This window comes from Peromyscus californicus, unplaced genomic scaffold (assembly GCF_007827085.1).
Source record: "Peromyscus californicus insignis strain IS unplaced genomic scaffold, ASM782708v3 Scaffold_5__1_contigs__length_169319896, whole genome shotgun sequence".
NCBI lineage: Eukaryota > Metazoa > Chordata > Mammalia > Rodentia > Cricetidae > Peromyscus > Peromyscus californicus.
The window spans coordinates 4,701,068-4,721,981 of NW_026294573.1; the positions used below are offsets into that span (position 1 = coordinate 4,701,068).

The 20,914-nt window shown below is 41.8% G+C and overlaps 1 protein-coding gene across 13 annotated transcripts in view; it reads left to right on the forward strand.

The window, feature by feature from the left end:
- Positions 1-20,914, forward strand: part of Camta1 (calmodulin binding transcription activator 1) — an 857,753-nt gene that overhangs the window by 61,459 nt on the left and 775,380 nt on the right. The window contains exons 1-2 of one of the 13 annotated variants that reach the window (XM_052717386.1): positions 18,620-18,705; positions 20,706-20,855. The exons of 11 other annotated variants lie outside the window; for them this stretch is intronic. In XM_052717386.1, coding sequence (XP_052573346.1) covers positions 20,778-20,855 — 78 coding nt within the window. In that variant the 5' untranslated portion in view covers positions 18,620-18,705; positions 20,706-20,777. Of the gene's footprint in view, positions 1-18,619; positions 18,706-20,705; positions 20,856-20,914 lie in introns of those variants that run through there. One more of the 13 variants, XM_052717387.1, reaches the window with a different exon arrangement.

The following is a 20,914-nucleotide window of genomic DNA, read 5'->3' on the forward strand; positions in this document are numbered from 1 at the left end:
CACATTGCAGTCAGTGGTGTTTGGGATTGGGGGTGTAACTCATTTATGGAACCTAGTGTATGTAGCGTGCATGAGGCTTGGGCTTGATCTTTAACATTGCAAAAATAAATGAATAAGTAAGTTAGTGAATAAAGGAACAAACCAGAGGGCAGGCCTCTGGTTCACTGTGTGGCAGAGAAGTCCCTGGATACATGCTACTGAGACTTGGCCAGTCATGAGCTGCAGTCTCCAGAAGGCAGAGTAGATGCACCTGCTGTAAGGCTAGGTGTTGGAGAAGCCACTAGGGTAGAAGAGCTGGCTTTTGAAGAGCAGTGCACTTCTGGCACAAAACCCTAGAAGGCCAGGTCTGTTAAGATGGTAAGTGGGTACCAGTGGTTTCCCTCTCCCTGGTAAATAAGACTATGATGACCCTAGACATTTTGTATTAATTCAGTAAATCATGCCATTGCATGCTCTTTCTGTGCCAGATTGGATACCTGAGAGTGGACAGAGCAGATACTGAATTTACCTTTGTAGAGGTGAAGTCTGTTAACATGGGCCAGCTGGTTACTTGATCAGCATTGTCTGGTCTCTGGAGGTCTATGTGTGATCAAGGTACAGTCACCATCAAGCAAGTCATCAAAGAGTAGATAGGTATTTAGAAAGCCATTCAAAAGGATGTGAAGCCATTGAAAGTATGAAATGTTAGCTCTATGAGATGACAGATCCAGATAGTGGAAGCTTGTGGAGAGGCCTACGCTGAGGGAGAGCTTGTCCCATATGAAAAAGTAGGGAGCAGTGAGGAAGGTTAGAGAATAGAATGAGTTGAATTGTGGCAGAATGGTCAGCAGCTGAGGTTAAGTTGCTCCTGGCCTTGGGCTACCTAAGGAAGTGGGGTGTCCCATGCAGGTCCCCACAATGGAGGCCTGAGATTGTAGAGCTTTGAACTCTGTTGTAGGTACTTCTGTCACCTGACTGGCTTCCAGAGACTATGGGATACATTTATAGGAATCCAGGGGACACTAGCATGCTGGGACCAAGGTGGTGGCCTTGAACCTAGACATACTTAGATGGCTGGGGATAGGGTTTACATATAGATTGGTCTAGCCCTGGGAATAGGATGAATGTGGCCTGGGAGGTGAGGGAGCTGTTGATGTGACTCCCAAGTTTTTTTTACTCCATTCATTTTACAGAATGTGATGCTGGGTTTTCAGTGACCTTCTGTAGTGAATGTGAATTACTTGGATATTGGTGGAAGTATTAAGGCAACTCCACGTAGTTAAAAGGGAGGTTTATTTTTTGGGGGGGTAATTTACAAGTAAAGGGATAGGTTACAGGGTCCGGGAGAAGTGAAGTGCAGTCCAGTGGTGTTCTCTGGAAAACTCTGCTCAGTCTACCTCCAGCATCCAGGATCCAAGAACCAAGAGAGCCGCCAGCACATCTGGATCTCGGGTCTTAAGGGCTCCTGTCTCGCCCCGCCTCATAGGCATGACAGTTACTGTAAATCTCAATAGGGGTAGTACTTTCAGGTCAAAGCTGCAACAGCTGCCCACTACACTTGTTCAATCAAAAAAAAAAAAAAAAAAAAGGAATTTGGATTATAGATGAAGAGCAAACAAAACTGAGCCAGTTACAATGGGGGCTAGAGGTAAAGAAATGGCAAGAGTGTAGACGAAGGTATTTCCACAGGTTCTGTGGGACAAAGCCCGTGTTTTCTTGCACAGATGAGAGATATGACCAACTAGAAAAGAGGGCATTCATTGGCTGAGCAAATATTTGAACCTCTCTTAGCTAGGTAGTATCCCAAACCACAAAACTCCCTTCAGGGTCTTCCTTTCTGAAGGTGGAGACAGACAATAGGGAACCTGTTCAATACACTATAGATACAAACTAAGCCTATTTATGAGAGGCACAGAAGTGCTGAGGAGGTGGGCAGTAAGGTGAACTAGCAGCATGAGCCATGGGAGGCATACTAGGTAGAGGGTCATGTTCACTGCCTGCCAGGGCTTGGGATAGGCTTAGTGTTCAGTAAGTGCTTAGTAGGCAATTGTAGGAACAGTTCATGGTACCTGATTCCAGGAAATAGGAAGAAAGGAAAAACAGAGGAAAGAGGGGACAATTGTGAGTGAACATTCTATTGTAGGGATGTTAGTACTGATGACCATAATACAAATTATAGTCATGGCCCAGGCCAGCAAGATGTAAAATACTTGTATTTGAGCCTGATGATCTGAGTTCAATACCAGAACCCACATAAAGGAGGAAGGTGAGAACTGACCCACAGAGCTGTGCCCTGCCACACCATATACACAGTAATGTAAAGAAAGTAAATTTATAAAAATTATAATTCTATTCACTCTGAAAGGATCTAATTGTTCATTTGTGCTTTGGGTTCTTCTAATCATTTTTGGTTTCATGGCCCTGGTTTCACCCTGTTTTTCTCAGGTGTTCTAGTGAAATTTACTGATGTTACAGTTTTAAGGCCCCTTGAGAGCCTTGCCCAACAGAGGGGTGGTTTTCTACATTTTCTAGTAATCTAAAAATCAAACTGGTTTTATGTATTGAAGATCTTTAACCTGTCTTGCCTACAGCATTATTCTGCTTCTTGTGGGGTGTGTGTGTGTGTTGTGTGTGCATATGTGTAAGACGAGTTGCTAAATGGTCTTATTAATAAAAAACCCAGAGCCAGATATTGGGGTGAAGTTGAAAGATCAGAGAGACAGAACAAGCCACAACCAACCTCACCTCGCCATCTCCTCAACTGATCTTGTTTCCTCAGACTGAAAGCCTTGAGTCCTCGCCCGAATGGATCTCAGCTGAACTGCTGCTAAAAGTTCCTAGTCCTCACGCCTTGTATACCTTTCTGTGTCCTGCCGTATTACTTCCTGGGATTAAAGCGTGTGTCCTCCCAAGCAAAGACATGAGATCTCAAGTGTGTGTGCCACCACGCCTGGCTCTGTTCCCAGTGTAGCCTTGAACTCACAGAGATCCACATGTTCTCTGCCTTTGGAATGCTAGGATTAAAGGCATATAACACCACTATCTGGCCTCTATGTCTAATACAGTGGCTGTTCTGTTCTCTGACCCCAGATAAGTTTTATTAGGGTACACAATATATTGGGGGATACATTATATCACCATATATATGTATATATGTTGTGCTTGCTTTGTGGCAATTAAACTGGTTTTGTTGTGTTAAAGCTATGGTGACTATATATTGAAGTCACTCTTTGGATAGTTAATAGTTAATAGTCCATTTCTTTCTTTATTTTTATTTCATGTTTTTTGTTGTTTCTTTTTATGTTGTTTTATATTTTATTTGGTGTTTTGCCTGCGTGTATGTCTGTGTGGGTCACCCAGAACTGGAGTTACAGACAGTTGTATCCTGCCCTGTGGGTGCTGGGAATTGAATCCAGGTCCTCTGGAAGAGCAGTCAGTACTCTTAATCGCTGAGTCATCTCTCTAGCCCCAGTAGACCATTTCTATAGTGCATTTCTTCATAGGCTTTGCTGAGTTCAACCTCACAGTGTTCTTTGCTTGAATCTTATTGGCAGGCCATAATTCTTTCTAATTTAGGCAAGCTTGAGGAGGATTGTCATGTATTTGTAATACTTTTTATGTGAGAATCCCAACACCACATGAGTTTACTGTAGCTCGAGACAATCTGTTTCTGGCTGCTTATGCAGGATACTTTCTAGTCTGGGAGATTTGGGTGTTTGTGTATGGACTATTAAGTCATAGCTAAAGGGACCTTATATCTGAAAGACTCCACACTGAGCAAAAAGGAGCACATGGGATCACTCTGTTCTTTGCTACAGATTGTATATCCTTACTCCCAGAAATTGCTTTATTACATTTTATTATATGAGTACTTATATATGTGCTTAATTAAAGGTGGTAATAAGTTATCACTAAAAAATTCTAGCACCATAGAAATGTGGACATTTAAAAACAGACTTTCTCTTACAGTTGTATATCTGAGAAAATAGCCATTGTGTGCAGTTTGATTTTGGGAATGCGTATTATAACTTTTGATTTTTATAGTAAAAATGCCTAAGACTAGGAGCTTTATAGTAAGAGTTATTTAACTTACAGTTAACTTACAGACTGATAGTTTAAGATCAGGTGGCTTACGGTTCAACCTCTGGTGAGATCTGATGGTTGATTTCAGGAGCGCATGTGGAGGGAGAAACTGTGTCACCAGATAGGAAGCCAGAGAGGCCGAGCTGCTCCAAGAACCCACCAGGGTTTCTTCACTGGTATGCTGCCTGTTGCTCTAAGGGCCTCTCTCTGGCTCCAAAAGTTACACATCTTTATACTGGGAACCAGACTTCTGATACAGACCTTTTTCGGGACACTTTGAAACATGTTCAGACCATAGTAACGCCCTTCTGGGGGTGTAAATGATGCTTGAGCAAGTCTGGTGTGCTCCTGTGGTGTATAACTATGTGTGCGCGCGCATACACAGACACACACACCCGACACTGCATACCTCTTTCTTAACTGTTTTCTCCTTATAACACAGAACATTGTGGCCATTGCCCATGTTGGTGCATATGTGTGGTTATGAATATGCATGATTGCAGAGCAAGGATGCCCATAAAAAACTTAGCAATCTCTATTTTGTTCTTACATCATTTTGGTTTGGATTTTTAGCCTTAGATGTTTAATATAGCTGCGCCATTTTTAAATAGCACATTTAACATTCTGGCTCACATATTTTTGCATACTTCTCTAGTTATGTTCTCAGGACAGATGTGCTTGTCAAAGGATAAACATTTGCTATGTAGCAATTTAATTCTCAGTAACCAGATATGAGAGTGCGTGCTCCACATGTCCTCACCAACAGTAGGTGTTCTCACTCAGGGATCTTTCAGTGTATGGGGGTGAGAAACGGATACTTCCTTTGTTACTAGGAGATAGGGTCCCTCTCCTAGGGAGATATGTAGCCCAGGCCGGCCTTGAACTCAAAACCTCCTGCCTCTGCTTCCCAAGAGCTGGAATTACAGGTGTGTGCCACTATGCCTGGCTCCTTGTTTCCTTTAAATTTCATAGGTTTGTACGTTCCTTTGATTTAGCGTGCTTTGACTGCTTGTCTAACTTTTTAAAAATTATCTTCATTTCTTTCACTCTTTTTTTCTGAAGTTGGTTCTTTATCCTCCCTCCCCCCTGCCATTGCTTTTTAAGTATTTTTAAGAAATATGTATAGTTTTTCTTGCACAAAACATCTGTAATTAATTGCTAGCTTTTTGAACTTGTTGGGTAACAGCCCTGTGAACAGTGCACACGAACTTTGGCTCTTTCTGGTCTTGAGTACTCACAGAAAAGTCTTCATGGTATTAGTAATTGGGTTATCTATCCAGTCTCTTTTTCTGGTTTATCCTAAAATGTTTAATGTAACTAAACACTAAAGAAACCACATGAACAGGGTGAGGCATAGTTGTAATTTCATTTTCCTTCCAAATTGGTCCTGTATTGAATTGTTGATCTGTCCCAGTTGACTTGAAATGCTGCAGTTACCTGTGTTGCTGCGACAGTCCTGGGATCTGTTTGGACTGTCTTCTGAGATCTTTTCACTCTAGGCTTATATTGCTGTCACAGTTTTCTTTCCTTACATGGTGACCCTCCCTTCCATTGTAACCTTAAATATCTGTATCAGTAGATACTTATTATTTGAATGAATTCTGTTGTGAGTTTCAGTCAATGAGCTCATGTGATCCTAAAAGCTGTATGTTGAGGAAGACTGAATTAAAGCACAATTAAAGTCTTGCCACTGATGACAGGACTGGAATAGTTCCTATCTTTGTTTCTGTAGCCTTCACTTTCTCTCCTTTCCTCATGTCTGAGCACATCACAAATGCTGGTAGGTCCAGCTGTGATGACTGGAAGGCTGTCCTGGTTCCTCTTAGGGAGGGACCAACATCCATGATCTCTCTGCTCTGACCCTCATACTCCTGCTCTAAGTCCTTTGCCATTGTGGTCATGCATCAATATTCAGACAGACAGGTGTCTTTTACATTTACACAACAGAAATTCAGTGTCTTAATGGTTTCTATGCATAGAACTCAGCAGTGTAATGTTCATTTTTGTTGTGCAGACATTGTCATCATCCATCTCCAGAAACTGAAACTGTCCTCAAACAGCCTATCCCTTTCCCTGATGCCTTCCTTTGTCATCTGTGGGCTTGGTTCTAAGGACCTTATAAAGGGGACTCAGGCAGTCCTGTCTTTGTGTGTGACGGGGATTTTCTAACTTAGTTTATTGCTCTAAAGGTTCCTTCATGTTGTAGCATGTTAGCCGCCCTTCCCTTCTGAGTTTAAAGATGTACTTTTACTTTTAACTGTGTGTGTATGTAGGTATGTACATATGAGTACAGATGCTTGCAGAGGCCAGAAGAGTGTATCAGCTCCCATAGACCTGGACTTACAGGTGGTTGTGAACTGCTGTAAAAGGTGTCGGGACCTAAATTGGATTTTTTGCAAGAGCAATTTGTGCTCTTAACTTCTGAGGTATCTCTCTATCCAGCCTCCTTCCCTTTTAAAGCTAGGGTATTCCATTATGTAGATACCACATTTTGCCTCAGTGTGGTTTGAATAATGCTGCTGTGAACATGGGTTTGTAAATTTGAGATCCAGACTTCTCCCTTCCCACCTTCATTTGTTATTCCAATTATTCTGTAGCATCTTCTTTCTTGGATCACTAGTGATCTCAAAGTTAAAATAAGCCAGGTATGTGATTTATGTCTGTGATCCCAATCACTCAGGAAGTAGAGATAGGAGGATTGCTGTGAGTTCTAGGCCAACCTGGGCTATGTAGCAAGATTTTAATAACTGCAACAACAATAACATCACCACCAATACCAACAGTGTTGCCAACAATACCACCTTGTCTCCAACAGCAGCAGCAGAGCTCAAAATACAAGGAACATTTTTCAGTGTGTGCTTTTACTGTGTCTCGCATACCACAGTGACCACACATACCATACTTCCCCAGCTCCTGGGAAGTGTGTGCCACTTCTTTCTCCCTGTGCTGGATGCTCCCTCTTGTTCTCTTAAATTTAAAAGTAGAATTTTCTCAGGTCTTGGCTTTATGCTTTTTGTCTTCTACTTTTGGTTGTGGGTGTTACTGGCCTCCTCCTACCACTCAAAAAAAGAGAGCCAAGGAGATTTTATCAAATAGGGTAGTTTCATCTTCTCTGTAAATAAGATGCCCTTTGATAAAAAGGGATTGTAAAGAGGACAAGAATAGAGATCGTATAAATGACACTGATTTTAAAGAGTGTGACACACTATAACATAATTGATAAATACTGTATGCTCAGAAGGCTGAGGTGTGATGACTCACTGTGTGTGTATGGTGTAATGATGAGAACAGTCTGCATGTGTCTGTTGGGGAGCACACCTGCTATGTCTGTTGGGGAGATGACGTCTTAGCAAATTTAAAATAAGCAATGCAATATTGTTAACTGGGACCAGCAGGGTGTGCATTGAGTTCCCAGAACTCATTCCTTTTACAGCTGTGGAAGTCTGTACTCTTTGGCCAGTGTCTCCCCATCACAGTCAACTCTGACAGCCATTGTTCTCCTTTCTGCTCTATGGGTCTGGATCTTCTTCCTTCCTTCCTCTTCAGCTCTCCTCTATAGTGCTGTCCTGGTGAGTTGCATCCTGGGGGCTCCCTTTCTCTTTCTGACACTCATTCTTATTCCTACTTGTATAATTCCAGTTTGCCAAGGACTCCACTGAGATCCACACCAGAGTTGCCTTCTTAAGGTTGTCTCTGAAGATCTAGCGGGGATTCCTGTCTTAGTTTTTGAAATAGAGCTAACAGTCTCCTCCTGAGTCCTGTTCAGAAAAGAGAACCTGAGCCTCCAACTCTGTAGTCAAATCGTAGGTCAAATTTAAGACAAATCTTTTACATTAGGGAAGTTGTAGAATGTTACTGAGCTCTGCCCTGTGCCTGGTTCTGGTTAGTACTGAGCTGGCTCATTGGTCCCTGCAAACCAATGCCTTATAATCTGTACTGCACACTTCCTTCCCCTTCCATAGTTCCTCTTCATGTTCTTTGCCTTTCCAGAATCCAGTCTGGTTTGTCACATTGTCTAGTTATCCTCTCTTCTTAGGCTTCATTCAATTGACACTTTTTCTGACTTGTCTTGGTGGTGTTGACTTTGATGGGAGAAATATTTTTGTATGATATTCTCTGGTTTGGGTTTGTTTGCTAACCTTCCTCATGACTAGATGGGTCTTGAAGGCCATTGGAAGGAAAAGAACCGATCGTACCATATTATGTCAAAGGCACCTTTTCCACATGAGTAATTAACTGTTGATATTAATATCAGCCAACTATATCTACTGTAAGGCCACTGTTGTTCCCTTTGAGGGTCATTTGGAACACTTCGCTCTTCTTTTGCTCTGTATTGCATCTTCTCCAATTTCCTTTGGATCTTTTTCTCAAATAAATTTCCATTCTTTATGCTCACCACTCCTTCCTGGCTGAAATGACCCTTGGGTTCTAGACTGGATTGGTGCTTCTCCAGACCCTTCTGCCCACTGTAGCTGGTTCCTAGCTTGGTGTGCGTCCAGAATAGTTTTAGAAGTGCCTGCACCCTCCACATGTCTGAAGTCTGGCTGTAGGCTACCTCTGCATTCCCACTCTTTTTTTTTTTTTTTTTAAAGGATTTATTTATTATGTATACAGTGTTCTGTTTGTATGTATGTCTGCACACCAGAAGAGGGCACCAGATCTCATTATAGATGGTTGTGAGCTACCATGTGGTTGCTGGGAATTGAACTCAGGACCACTGGAAGAGCAATCAATGCTCTTAACCTCTGAGCCATCTCTCCATCCCCCATGCATTCCCACTCTTATATGGTCTTTTTTTGCTTGGATTGGTGCTCACTGTCTCTCCACTGTTTTCCTCCAGATCTCTCTAATTGTCTTGTAGGGTCAGTGAAGTGCCCTTGCTGTGAACATTCATAGTTCCTGTACTTTTCCAGTATACTCATGCTGTCTGAAAGGTCTTGATCTGGATCTGAGCTGTGCCTGGATCACTATGGTAGAGCAGGCGGTGACTTTGTCTCTGCTGTGGTCTTTGTATTTATCCTTGGTATGTGTTCCTAAGGTCTGCCCCAAGGTAGGCACTTGATAAATGTTTGCCCACTGGGTGAGTTTTTGTCAGAAAACAAATACTTTTCACTTTTAGCTTATAAACAAGTTCTTGAGTATATTTCTCTTGTTTCATGGATAGAAGTGTGCATCCTTTCCTGTGTACTCTGTAAGGTGTGGTGAGAGGATCATTGTTGGGATCATCTGTAACTGCATGCTCAGCCTCTGCTACTCTTGAGACCACATTCATTTCCTCACTCATTACATGAATTGGGAGCCTCTGCATTGCAGTGCTCTGTGCAGAGTGTGGGGTTTGGAGTGGGTGGGAACCAGTTGGAGTTGGAAGAGACCCCCACAGACCATCCCTTTAGAGTTTGAGCTAAGTACCCTAATTCGAACTTAAGATTTGCCATTTTTAACTTATATCTGCCACCTCCACCCATGGAGTGTGTTCCTGGAAAGCCAGAGAGTTGGATGTTAGAGGACCAACTGCATCATGCCGGCTGCAGAACTAACATTTATTGTCTTTAGCTTGAGTGCTGATATGTGCTTTAATCACTTTAGTTACTTTTCACAGCAACCCGGTGATGTAGGGATAATATTTTCATGTTATAAATGAATAATGAGACATAGTTGAAAAGGAAGTAATATCCCAGGATCACAAAAGGAAAAAAATAGTACTGTTCTAAAAACTTAAGAAAAATATTCTTTGAGAATTTCATATGTGTTTTGATCATAGTCATCTTCCCTCCCCCAACTCTTCACAGATCTACCCTTCCTTCCAACCCAACTTTGTGTCTTTGTGCCCCTCCCCCTTTCAACTCCTGCCCCTCCCCCCCAAGCCAGTGTTTGCTGCCCAAATATTCTTGGATGTGTGGCCTTCCATAAAGAAGTATGGTCAATGTCTTAGGTTTCTGTTGCTGTGAAGCAATATCATGACAACTCTTATAAAGGAAAACATTTAATTGGGGTGGCTTACAGTTCAGAGGTTTAGTCCATTATCTTCATGGCAGGACATGGTGGATGGAGTACAGGCAGACATAATGCTGGAGAGGTAGCTGAGAGTCCTACATCTTGATCAGCAGGCAACAAGAAGTGAACTGAGTGAGACACAGGGTGTAGCTTGAGCGTAGGAGACCTCCAAGCCTGCCCCCCACAGTAGTGACACTCCAACAGGGCCACACCTACTCCAACAAAGCCACACCTCCTAATAGTGCCACTCCCTATAAGTTTATTGGGGCCAATTACATCCAAACTACCACATTCTACTCCCTGGCCCCCATAAGCTTGTAATAATATCATAATGCAAAATGCATTTAGTTTAATTTCAAAAGTCCCTGTAGTCTATCACGTTCTCAATAATGTTTAAAAGTTCAAAGTTTCTTCTGAGATTCATGCAGTCTCTTAACTGTAATCCCCTACAAAGTCAAAATACAAAAACAGATCACATACTTCCAACATACAATGGCATAGAATATACATTACCCAAAATTATTCCAAAATGTAGGGAAGGAAGAATAGTGAGGAAATGCTGGACCAAAGCAAGACTGAAAACCAGCTGGGCAAACTCCAAACTCTGCATCTCCATGTCTGATGTCAAAGTGCTCTTCAGATCTCTAACCCCTCTCAGCTTTGTTGACTGCAACACACTTTTTTCTCTTTGGTCTGTCTTTGGCTTGCACAGGTCTTAATACATGCTATGACAGCTGCTGTGAGTTCATATGGGCAGGTGCCCTGCTGTTTCCTTGTAGCCTACAGCCTCTGGCTCTCTCTTCAATGATTTCTGAGCCTTTGGAGGAGGGAATGTAGTGTATCTATTCCACATAGGGCTGAACACTCTGCACCTTATTCTCTGCACCTTGGCCAGTTGTGGGTCTCTGTGTTGGCTAGTTTGTGGGTCTCTGTGTTGATCATCGTCTACATATGCAAAAGCTTCTCTGATAAGGATTGAGAAAGTACTTAAATCTATAGGTATAATGTTAAGTCATTAGGAGTTGGTTTAACATTATCTCTGTTTAGCATAATAATAGTAGTATGTTCTCTCCTGGGGTCTATAATCTGTCTAGCCGTAGGTTTTTGGTCTAATATAGTGCCAGGTATGGATTTTATCTGTGGTGTGGGCATGAAATAAAGTCAGAAAATGGTCGGTTGGTTACTCCCATGTTTACTCTGCTATTGCACTAGTGGCCATGTCTTACTAGGCCTTGTCATTACTGTAGCTTGTAGAGTTCACAGCTCGGTAAGATTGATGATTATTTTTCTCCTTTGGCAGTATGCATAGCACCTTCCAGCATTATGGAAGCTAGCAGGAAAGATGATGCTTCTATGTCAGTACTAGCTTGGTATTTCTTCTTATATGATCATGTATGTGATGTCTTCAGTAACAGAGTCTTACCATCAAGTTCTGGAAGGTAACCAAGAGCTTTGGCAATAGCCTGTAGTGTTTGGGGATCTTTGGGAATGTCACTGACTCACACCCCACACACCCCCAAAGTAACTTATTCCTGGGGCTGGGCTTTTTGTTAGCTTCTAGTGCCCAGTAGGGGCATTGTTGCCCCATTATAGGAAGTTCATTTTAACTCTTTTTTTGTTTGTTTGTTTATTTGTTTTTCGGGATAGGGTTTCTCTGTGTAGCTTTGGTGCCTATCCTGGATCTCACTCTGTAGACCAGGCTGGCCTCGAACTCACTGAAATCCGCCTGGCTCTGCCTCCCAAGAGCTGGGATTAAAGGTGTATGCCACCACCGCCCGGCTTTTTTTTTTTTTTTTTTTTTTTTTTAACTTTTTATGTATGTGTATAGATACATTTTAGGAAGCTTCTACAGCCCTGACTTTTTTAGAAAGTAGTTTTTGTTGTCTTTCCCTCCCAGTTTCTCTCTTCTGCTTTGCCTTCTCCATCTCTACTCCACTTCATACATAATTCTCTTGGGTTTAAAGACTTAAAGGCATGTGTTTGGGCATCTAAAAGCTTTTAAATCTGGATAGAGAGGGACCACCAGTAAGCTGTGTTTGCATTTTCTTTCTATAAAAACAAATGGTGTCACATACAAGTGTTTGTGGAGTGTGTGGATGACTCCTGCCATGTCTCTGTTTGGCCAAGCTCCTGGGGAGTATAGGGTCTCTCCTGCTGTCTTGCTGCTGGAGGACTGGGATTATAGACGTGTGCTTCCACATCTGACTTTGCATGGTTTCTTGGGATCTGAATCCAGGTCTTCATGCTTAAAAGACAAGCATTTTACTTACTGAACTCTCACTCCAGGCTTGGATTTTCTTTTAAACTTAAATTTTTGCAGCTTTGCCACTTAATGGCCAGTTGCCCCCTGAGGCCAGTGTGTCTGTGAGGAGATTGGAAGATGGGTTCAGCCAACCTGCGTCCCATTTCAAAGGGAGGGCTTTGGACTGTCCAGACTCACCTGGGAGACTTGCCAGAAAGGCAGGCTCCTTAGTCACATGTTTGGTGTTTAGAATTACATTTCCTGCTACTGTACCTGAGAGGCTATTTATTGGTGATGATTCGGAAGGGAGCTTCTTACCCAGTCGGAAAAATAGCTGAGCACTGGTGTGTGTTGCTAAGAAGTTTGCAAACAAGGAAATTTTTGTTGTTGTTTTGTTTCGTTTTTTTTGAGACAGGGTTTCTTTGTGTATCCTTGGCTGTCCTGGAGTTAGCTCTGTAGACTAAAATGGCCTTCAATTTACAGAGATCCGCCTGCCTCTGCCTCCCCAGTGCTGGGATTAAAGGGGTGTGCCACCACACCTGACTCCTAAACAAGGAATTTGATGAGGCCAGCAGTGGTGAATTTGCTTCTTTTTAGAATTTATTTTAGGTTTGTATTTGGGAAAACTTACGCATTTTGTCAACTCTTACCCTAGTGGATAGCTCTAGAAAAGCGTGCGTGGGTCTTGGCTATGCCAAGGCTCACTTAGCTTTATAAATGTGGTAAGCCAGTCTGATTTTGGAAATGGGGTAATTTCAGGTATGCACCCAGTATGGGTCAGCAGTACCAAACATTTAAATACACAGTGTCTATGTGTGTACAGGGAAGATTCTCTTGCCATCTGTGGTAATAGACAGGTAACAAAGAGTTCAGGAGCAGTGGCTTCCACAGCCTCCCTGGAAGTGTCTTGGCCTTCTCTGCATGGGCAGTCCCAGCATGGCCTGGTTCCAAGAGTGCAGTGTGAGGCTAAATCCTTGTCCTGTGCTCCCACTTAGCATTCTCATCCTTACACAGTTTTCTTCATTGAGGAACTGGTGTATGATAAATTATACTCTCTTTAAAAATATCTAGTTATTTAGAGAGTCTCATGTAGCCCTGTCTAACCTGGAATTTGCTAAGTAACATAGCTGAGTATGACTTTGCACATCTGATCCTTCTACCTCTATCCTCTGAGTGCTGGGATTACAGACATACACTATTACACCCTGTGTATGTGCTTCTGGGGAGCAGACCCAGGGTCTGGTGTATGCTCGGCAAGTACATTAACCACTGAGCTATATTTTGATTGAATTGATGATTGTGTTTGGTGTGTCTGTATGTGGGTCAGTGTACATGTATTTGTGTGTAGGTCAGAGGACAACCTTGGGTGCCTGTCTTTGGCGTCCACCTTGTTTGAGGCAGGGTTTTTTGCTCAGCGCTTCCTAAGGCAGGCTGGTTGGTGAGGTCCTGGACATGTTCCCGTTTCTGCCCCATGTCTTGTAGAATTACAGATAGGTGCAACCATTTGTAGTTTTATGTGGGTCCTGGGGATCCAAACTTTGATTCTTACCACTGTGTGACAAGTGCTTTAACCATGGATCCATCTCCCCAGCCCCCTCTATTTTTATTTTTAATTGATACATAGTAATTTCATATTTATGAGCTGCATTAAGATGTTTAATACACTTACTCAGTGTATACTGATCAGAGCTATTGATTGGCGTACCTATTACTCGATGCGTATGTGTGTGTGTATGTTGAGAACATTCAGAATTTTTTTTTCTAGTTATTTTGAATATATCATTGTTGTCAACGAGTCATTCCTCAGTGTTATAGAGCATTAGAAGTTACTTCTTATAGCCAGACATGATTACTCATGTCTATAATATTCCAGCATTTAGGAGACTGAGGCAGTAGGATTGCCATAAGTTTGAAGCCAGCCTGGGCCCGCTTGAGCTTCACATGGTATGAGACCTTATCTCAAAATAATTATTGCACAGTGTTCCTTTTCCCCTTGCACCATGTTTTATTCTTGGCCCCTCAGCCATCCCAGGTTCTGCTAACCACTGTTCTTCTATCTAATTCTGTGAGGTTGACTGTTTAGCTCCTACATGTGAGACTATGTGCTATTACATTGCACAGTGCTGTGTGTGTTTCATAACTGCACAGTATGTACCTGGCATGGCAGCCTCAGTGCCATAAGCAAGTGCATCCTCAGAAGTCCTGTAGTTCTCTCACAGTTCCTCTCTCCCATGCTCTTTATCCTTTATGAAATATTCTAAGCTACCAGAGGAAAAGATTACATTCATTGTTGAAGGTAAATAGTTTAAGATTTGTCTTCTCTGCCTCCCTCTAAATCTCTCCTTTACTCTCCTCTTCCTTTTTATTTCTTTGTTTTTCTTGCTCTTACTGTATAGTCCAGCCTGGCCCGGATCTCTAAATCCTCCTGCCACAGTGCCTAGTTTTAGGGTTACAGGTGCATGCTACCTCATCTCCTCACCCCCCTTAAAATTAATACAGTGGGACTGGGTAGCATACTTGTTTAGTCCCAGTTCTTGGGAGGCATAAGCAGGTGGATTTCTGTGAGTTTCAGGCTAGCCTGGTCTATATAGCAAGTTCCAGTCTAGCCAGAGCTACATAGTGAGACCTTCTTTCACAAAAAAGAAAGAATATAGAAGGACTTCTATGATTGTAGTGTGGGATGTCTTATCATTGGTTTTGGAGAAACAGACATGTATCTTAGTTCATCTTAGAGACAAGTAACAAAGGTCAGTATTCTGGAAATTTGGAAAACCAGAAGACATGATGATTGTTGGCAGAGGAAAGGAGATTACACCCCATCTTCAGTTGAACACAAGTACCTGGGACATGGGGCCTAGAACATGGATGCTTGGACACAGGGCCTGAAAACATGGGTGCCTGGAACTCAGGCACTGCAAACATTGGGGTCTGTGAACACAGGGACTGCAAACATGAAAGCCAAACACTTCTCTTTCTAGTGTTGGTTAGGTTGCATTTCTGTTATGTCGGGCAAACTAACACAGACCATACCATGAAGTGGTAACAGAACTGTAGTCTCTGCTTAACTGAAAAGCTGGATATAGTTCAAGTACATTTAATGCTCTACAGAATGGCATGCTGGGCATTTATGTATTTATATTTATAGATTAAAAATCATAAGATTTGCCCCATCACCTTAGTTTCTTTTTTTTAATGTCTCTAATCAGTATGCATGCTTACAGAGCTTAATCTGCTGCAGAAAGCATTATATAACAGCACTAATAGCCATTTTGCAAAAAACCAGAACAATGTCTAGGGTTGTTTTGATGGGCTTGGGCTTCTTCAGTTCTGTAGTACTGTACCCTGACTCTGAGTCTTTTGACTTTTTTATTGTGGATTTCTTCCCAGTTCTTCCTTCTTTGTAACATTAGAAGTTAACATCTAAGGGAGACGTGGCAGCACCTCTTTCCTCTCACAGGCCTTCGCTCTGAGAACGGAGCCGGTTCCTTTGCTTGTAGATCCGTTGAGAAAAGGAATTAAATTTGTCCGTAAGTGTGTCCCAGACAGTCGGCTGTAAGAGTCCCGGGGAATCCTGCCAGTAGCAGGTAGATAGATTTAGATCAAGGATACACTGAAGGATTCGGAGCATTTACTGTTTAATGCTGTTACTGGTTGTGGAAAGAGACAAACTGTATGTAACTTTGTTTCCCTGAGGTGGTCTGGAGCACTGTCCCCACTTGATTGAAAATTCCCTGTGGTTCCTTTAGCTGGGAGCTTATTTCAGTCTGTGGCAACTCCTGAGTGTTCTGTGTTACTTCAGTGAGGACTTCACCACTAGCTGACTGTGGCTGTAGTGAAGGCAAGGGAGGCTTCTGGAGAAGAAAAGGAAGATGAGTCATTTTGGTTCATGAAGTCTACTGCTGCTTGAGACCTGGAAATGGTCTAGAAGGCAGAAAATTCCATAGGGAAAATAAACTGACTCCAGTTAGGACTAGACTTAGCCCCTTGGATGAAGATTGTAGCTTTCCAGGTCCTGAACCTCCTAGAGCCTGTGGTCCAGAATGATGGTTTCAGATCAGGTAGGTGCCCACCAGACCTGCTATCTGGACCACTGCTTGAGGGCATCCCATGCTGGCCTCAGCAGATGCAGTGGTCTCGGAGCTGCTCTTCACATAGTGGGCTTGGGTGCTGCGGTCTTTGCTGGCAATGGTAGAATGCACACTTTACCTTCCTGAGTGCTGTTCTAGGTACTTATTAGGACCATAGTCAACCCCCTTCAGCCTTACCTTGTCCCCAAAGCAGAAAATACTGGCTAAAATTCTTAATAGATTGTTATTTTAAAAATCAGCTGAATTGTCATTACCATGGGTGCAGTTACATTCAAAGGCTGTCTGTCAGAACTGCCATGTGTTTAGGCAGGGAGTATGAATCCACTTCCATGGAAGAGTAGGACGTGCTAGGAAACAGCTGACAACTTGGAGGTTGCATTAGATAGTTTATGCCTAACACTTCTGGCAGGACTGATGAATTGGCAGAAATTTGGGGAACTGTTTCTGTAAGCTATGGGATTTTAAGAATGATTTAGAAGACTTTTAAAAAGCATCTAGAAGTCATCTTGTCATTAAGAAGAGATTATGAATATATGTTTAGTAGTGGGCATGTTGTGTGTGTGTGTGTGTGTGTGTGTGTGTGTGTGTGTGTGTGTGTGTGTGTGTGTGTATTTCTTGATCTGGACAGGTCTGGTGCTTCTTTTTAATATAAAATACTCTAGGAAAACAAAACTCGAGTTAATGCCACACTGCTGGCTTCTTGTCTTTCGTTACAAACACGCTGAAATGGTCTCAGTAATGATGCTGCTAAAGCACCGTATGCATTGTTTTGATGGGGTATTGGTTCCTTCTGCAGTGTTCAACATTGCCTGCATGCCTCCCAGCAGCAAATATGTATGTGCCAGACTGTGTGAGATGAGGGTTCCAAAAACGAAATGTTAGTTTACTTTTCATAGCTGTGCAACTGAACGGAAAGCCATGACTTTAGTGATGTGGCCTTAAGCACTAACACACTCAATCCAGTGCATGATGATCTGCAGTTATTTTAACAAAACCTAATCAGAGGGAGCAAAAGCTGACATTCATAGAATTATTTTATTTATTGATTGCCATAAGCCACTAGAAGGAATATCTTATTCCTTTTAATAAATCCTTCTGGACAGTTGTCTATATCTTAATGTATAAGTATATGGGGATGTGATTTTTAACAAGGTTAACTCAAGTGTTTGATATGGCAGCATGAAACTAAGGTGGGAGGATGGAAGGGGTCTAAGATGGTAATCAAACCCAGTTCCCTCCTCCAGCTTCTCTTGCCTCAGGCGAGGCGGCAGGCCACTGTGCACAGGGTTTCTTAGATGCTGCCTGTTCAGCATAAGGAGCCTGGAATCCTGAATCAGGAAACAACCTGCTCAGGATTAGTTTTCAGACTAAAGACGATTGTCCTTCTGTGCTGGTTGTTTACCAGGGAATAAGCATTTACGGTCCCTGTTTGCTTGTTGTTGTTACTGTTGGTGAGTGCCACAACCTGGGTGGTAGTCACATTTCATCCAAAGCCTTGGCCCTCCTGTTCTTTGTGGGAACACAAATTAGTTCGTTAATGAAAGTGAGAAAGTGTAACATTGGTTGGAAATGAAGCCTGTCAGATACCTCTTTCTTCCCTGGTTCTTCCTCATGTCAGGCTCCTGTTAACTGTGTGATTCCAATAGAGATAGCAAGTTGTTACTTTGCTTAAAATGTCCTTTCCCTTGTGCAGTGAAAGTTGAATGTGAGAACAGACTTAATAGGTATAGTTACACAGTTTATTTTATCATGTATCACTTTATTGCTGTCTTCTAGAACATTGTTATACTAAATGTTCCAATAATGGGAATTTTATGCAGCTACTTCAAATGAAAGAAATTTGCAAAAACTCAATTTTGGAACTCATTCCTTAAGGAGAAGGGAGAAAAAAAAAAACCAACTCACCATGCTGTGACCAAATTAGATTCTTGATATGTTGGCAACTTATCAAACACTGTCATTTCCAGAAAACAGGGTGTGGATTCCAACTGAAACGAAATGCCAGCACTTCCCAGCCACTTTCAATTGGAAATATTGGAGGTTTTAATATGATTGGTTAAATATTTGTAATTTTTTTGGTTGGTAACGATAATTAAAATTTGGTTTTGTACCTGAATAAAAATGGCTCTCCATGGAATCAGGGAAGACTGTTCAATTGCAGGGAGAGCGTCAAGAGCTTGATTGTTGATTCTGGGAGATGCTAGTTGTACTTACTGGAGCTCCTTTGTTTTGCAGAGATCATGATGCAGCCGCCCTTTTGGATTTCTTTTTAATAATGTGTGACCCTTCACCTTTGATCCCCTGACCTGCATTACCTTGGTAACCATTTCATTTTTTAATTTAATTTCATTTTTTAATTTTGGTGTACAAGCTGTAACATTTCATCTCTCCAAGTGCAGCACACTGATTTCCTCAAGTAGAGATTCTCCTTTGAGTGATAAAGTTGCAAAATGCTGTCTTCATTTTCTGTATTGAAATTCATTTTGGTTTTTAAGAATAAAGTGTAATCTGTGTTTTCATCCTTTTAAAATTTAAGTTTAATGAGTGCATTTCCCCATGTAGGGTATTTCCTTTTATGTCCATATTTTACAAAAACTATGAATTGACTGATGTTTACATGTAACTCACATATACATACCCAGGCTGCCTGAAGTCTCCCTTCCCATTCCACCCCGCTTCCATACACACTCATGCTCACATCTATCTTTACCCACACCCTTCTTCACATCTACTACATAGCTTTGTTGCTGCCTTCCCCCTCAAAAAACAGCAGCAATTTAAATCTGTTAGTTTCTTAAATGCCATATTTTGCATCCTCAGATTATATTTTGTGTTCTCAAGTTTTACTGAGAGAAAAAGGTTAAATGTTTTATTTCATTAAAAGGCCTGAAGAATATGGTTATCTCATCAAATTTCACCTTTTTCCATCCTTTATAATCTACTTCTTTTAAACCTAAGAGAAAGCAACGTTTTCATTATCCACAATGTTTTTGTTTTTGCTGAAATCTGGTCAGCTTTGGTGGACTCTATACCAGGTTAATTTATGCTGTTGGCTCTGACAGTTTTTTTTTTCTTTCAAATTAGTATATTGTTTTTTTTTTTTAATTTATCTTAAGAACAAAGCAGAACAAAATCCAGAACCATATTTAAGTCTTTGAACTAATAAAATATCCCCCCCAATCACATGTAATTTCTTAGCACAGATTATTTTTAGTGTCTTGTTATTTTATTCTTTAATGTTTAATGCTGATATTTCAACTGCACACAGCCGAAACTTCTAGGTGAACACTGACATAGATGTAAGTTCTTTCCAGTCTTTGTTGATATCTGTGAAAGTTTATAAATTCATTAGAATCAGAGTACTAGGAGCTGCTCATTGGTGACCAGAACTCCTGCACTACTTGGAGCTTCCAAGCTTATTTTTGCCTGTTACACCCATATGCTTGCAAAGCTGCCTCTGGCCTGCTGGGTATCTAGTCATGGAATTGCAGAGCACCAGAGTTGAGAAATAGAAATAAATAAAGACTCCTCTGATTATGAAGCCCCTGTGACTGTACCTGTCCTGGGAGTTGGAGGCTGAACCTTGACTGTTCAGGTGATTTAAAAAGTAATTATCATATGCATTGCACAGTTGTGCAAGAGTATTTTCTCCTCCATTCTAGTTGTGTCCTTTGTTTCTGGGGTGCCACGTAGAGGAATGGCACTTGACATAAGAGTTCACGGACTCTCAGAGTGGCAGGAGATGGTGGCTGTCACCTTCTTTCCTTCCTCTCAGCTGCCTGATGGCACCTGAGGGAGTCCCAAGCTCCCTGTTGACAGAGTTGGCTCTCTAGGGTCCAGTATTTTATTCATAAATTTAGTAGGCGCCTAGGACACATTAGTAGATGCAGAAGTGAAGTGTTTTCATTAGATTTTTCCTTAAAGCTGTCTGCTTAGTACATTTTTAAGATAACCTATTTTTTTTTTTCAGAGAGCTAGTAACTGAATACATTGACTACTTATTTTTGATGATCAAAATAGTTTTTGGTTAGAATTTAGGACTTGTACTAAGTTGTAAGCCCCACAGATACTGCTTTTGTAATTGTGATTCACTGAGGGGATCTTACCTGAGTGTGAGAAAGTCTGTTCTGGACTACTCAGGTCTGGACGTGCTGTCAGCACCTGTTAAGGCTGTTAGCCCAAACTAAAGAATTCAAACAGAGACTTCAGAAGACAGGAATTTGGTTGTCCAGGTAGGAGTTTGTTAGCTGTGTTCTTGCTGCTTCCATTGTAATGTGTGTGAAATACAGATGCTGTATGTCTCCTACTTGCTTTTTTAGGGTTGTTGGGAGGATAAATGAAACACACTGAGAACTCAGAAGAAAGGTGCTTTTGAAACTGAACCTCATCCTATGGCTGTGCCAAGAGGCAGTGGTAGTGAACCCCGTGGTGAAGGGCCAGGACCATGGCTGTGGAGCCAGGCTGCTGAGGTTCGAATCCCACCTTGGCCTCTTGCAAATGTACTGACTGCAGCATATTACCTAGCTGC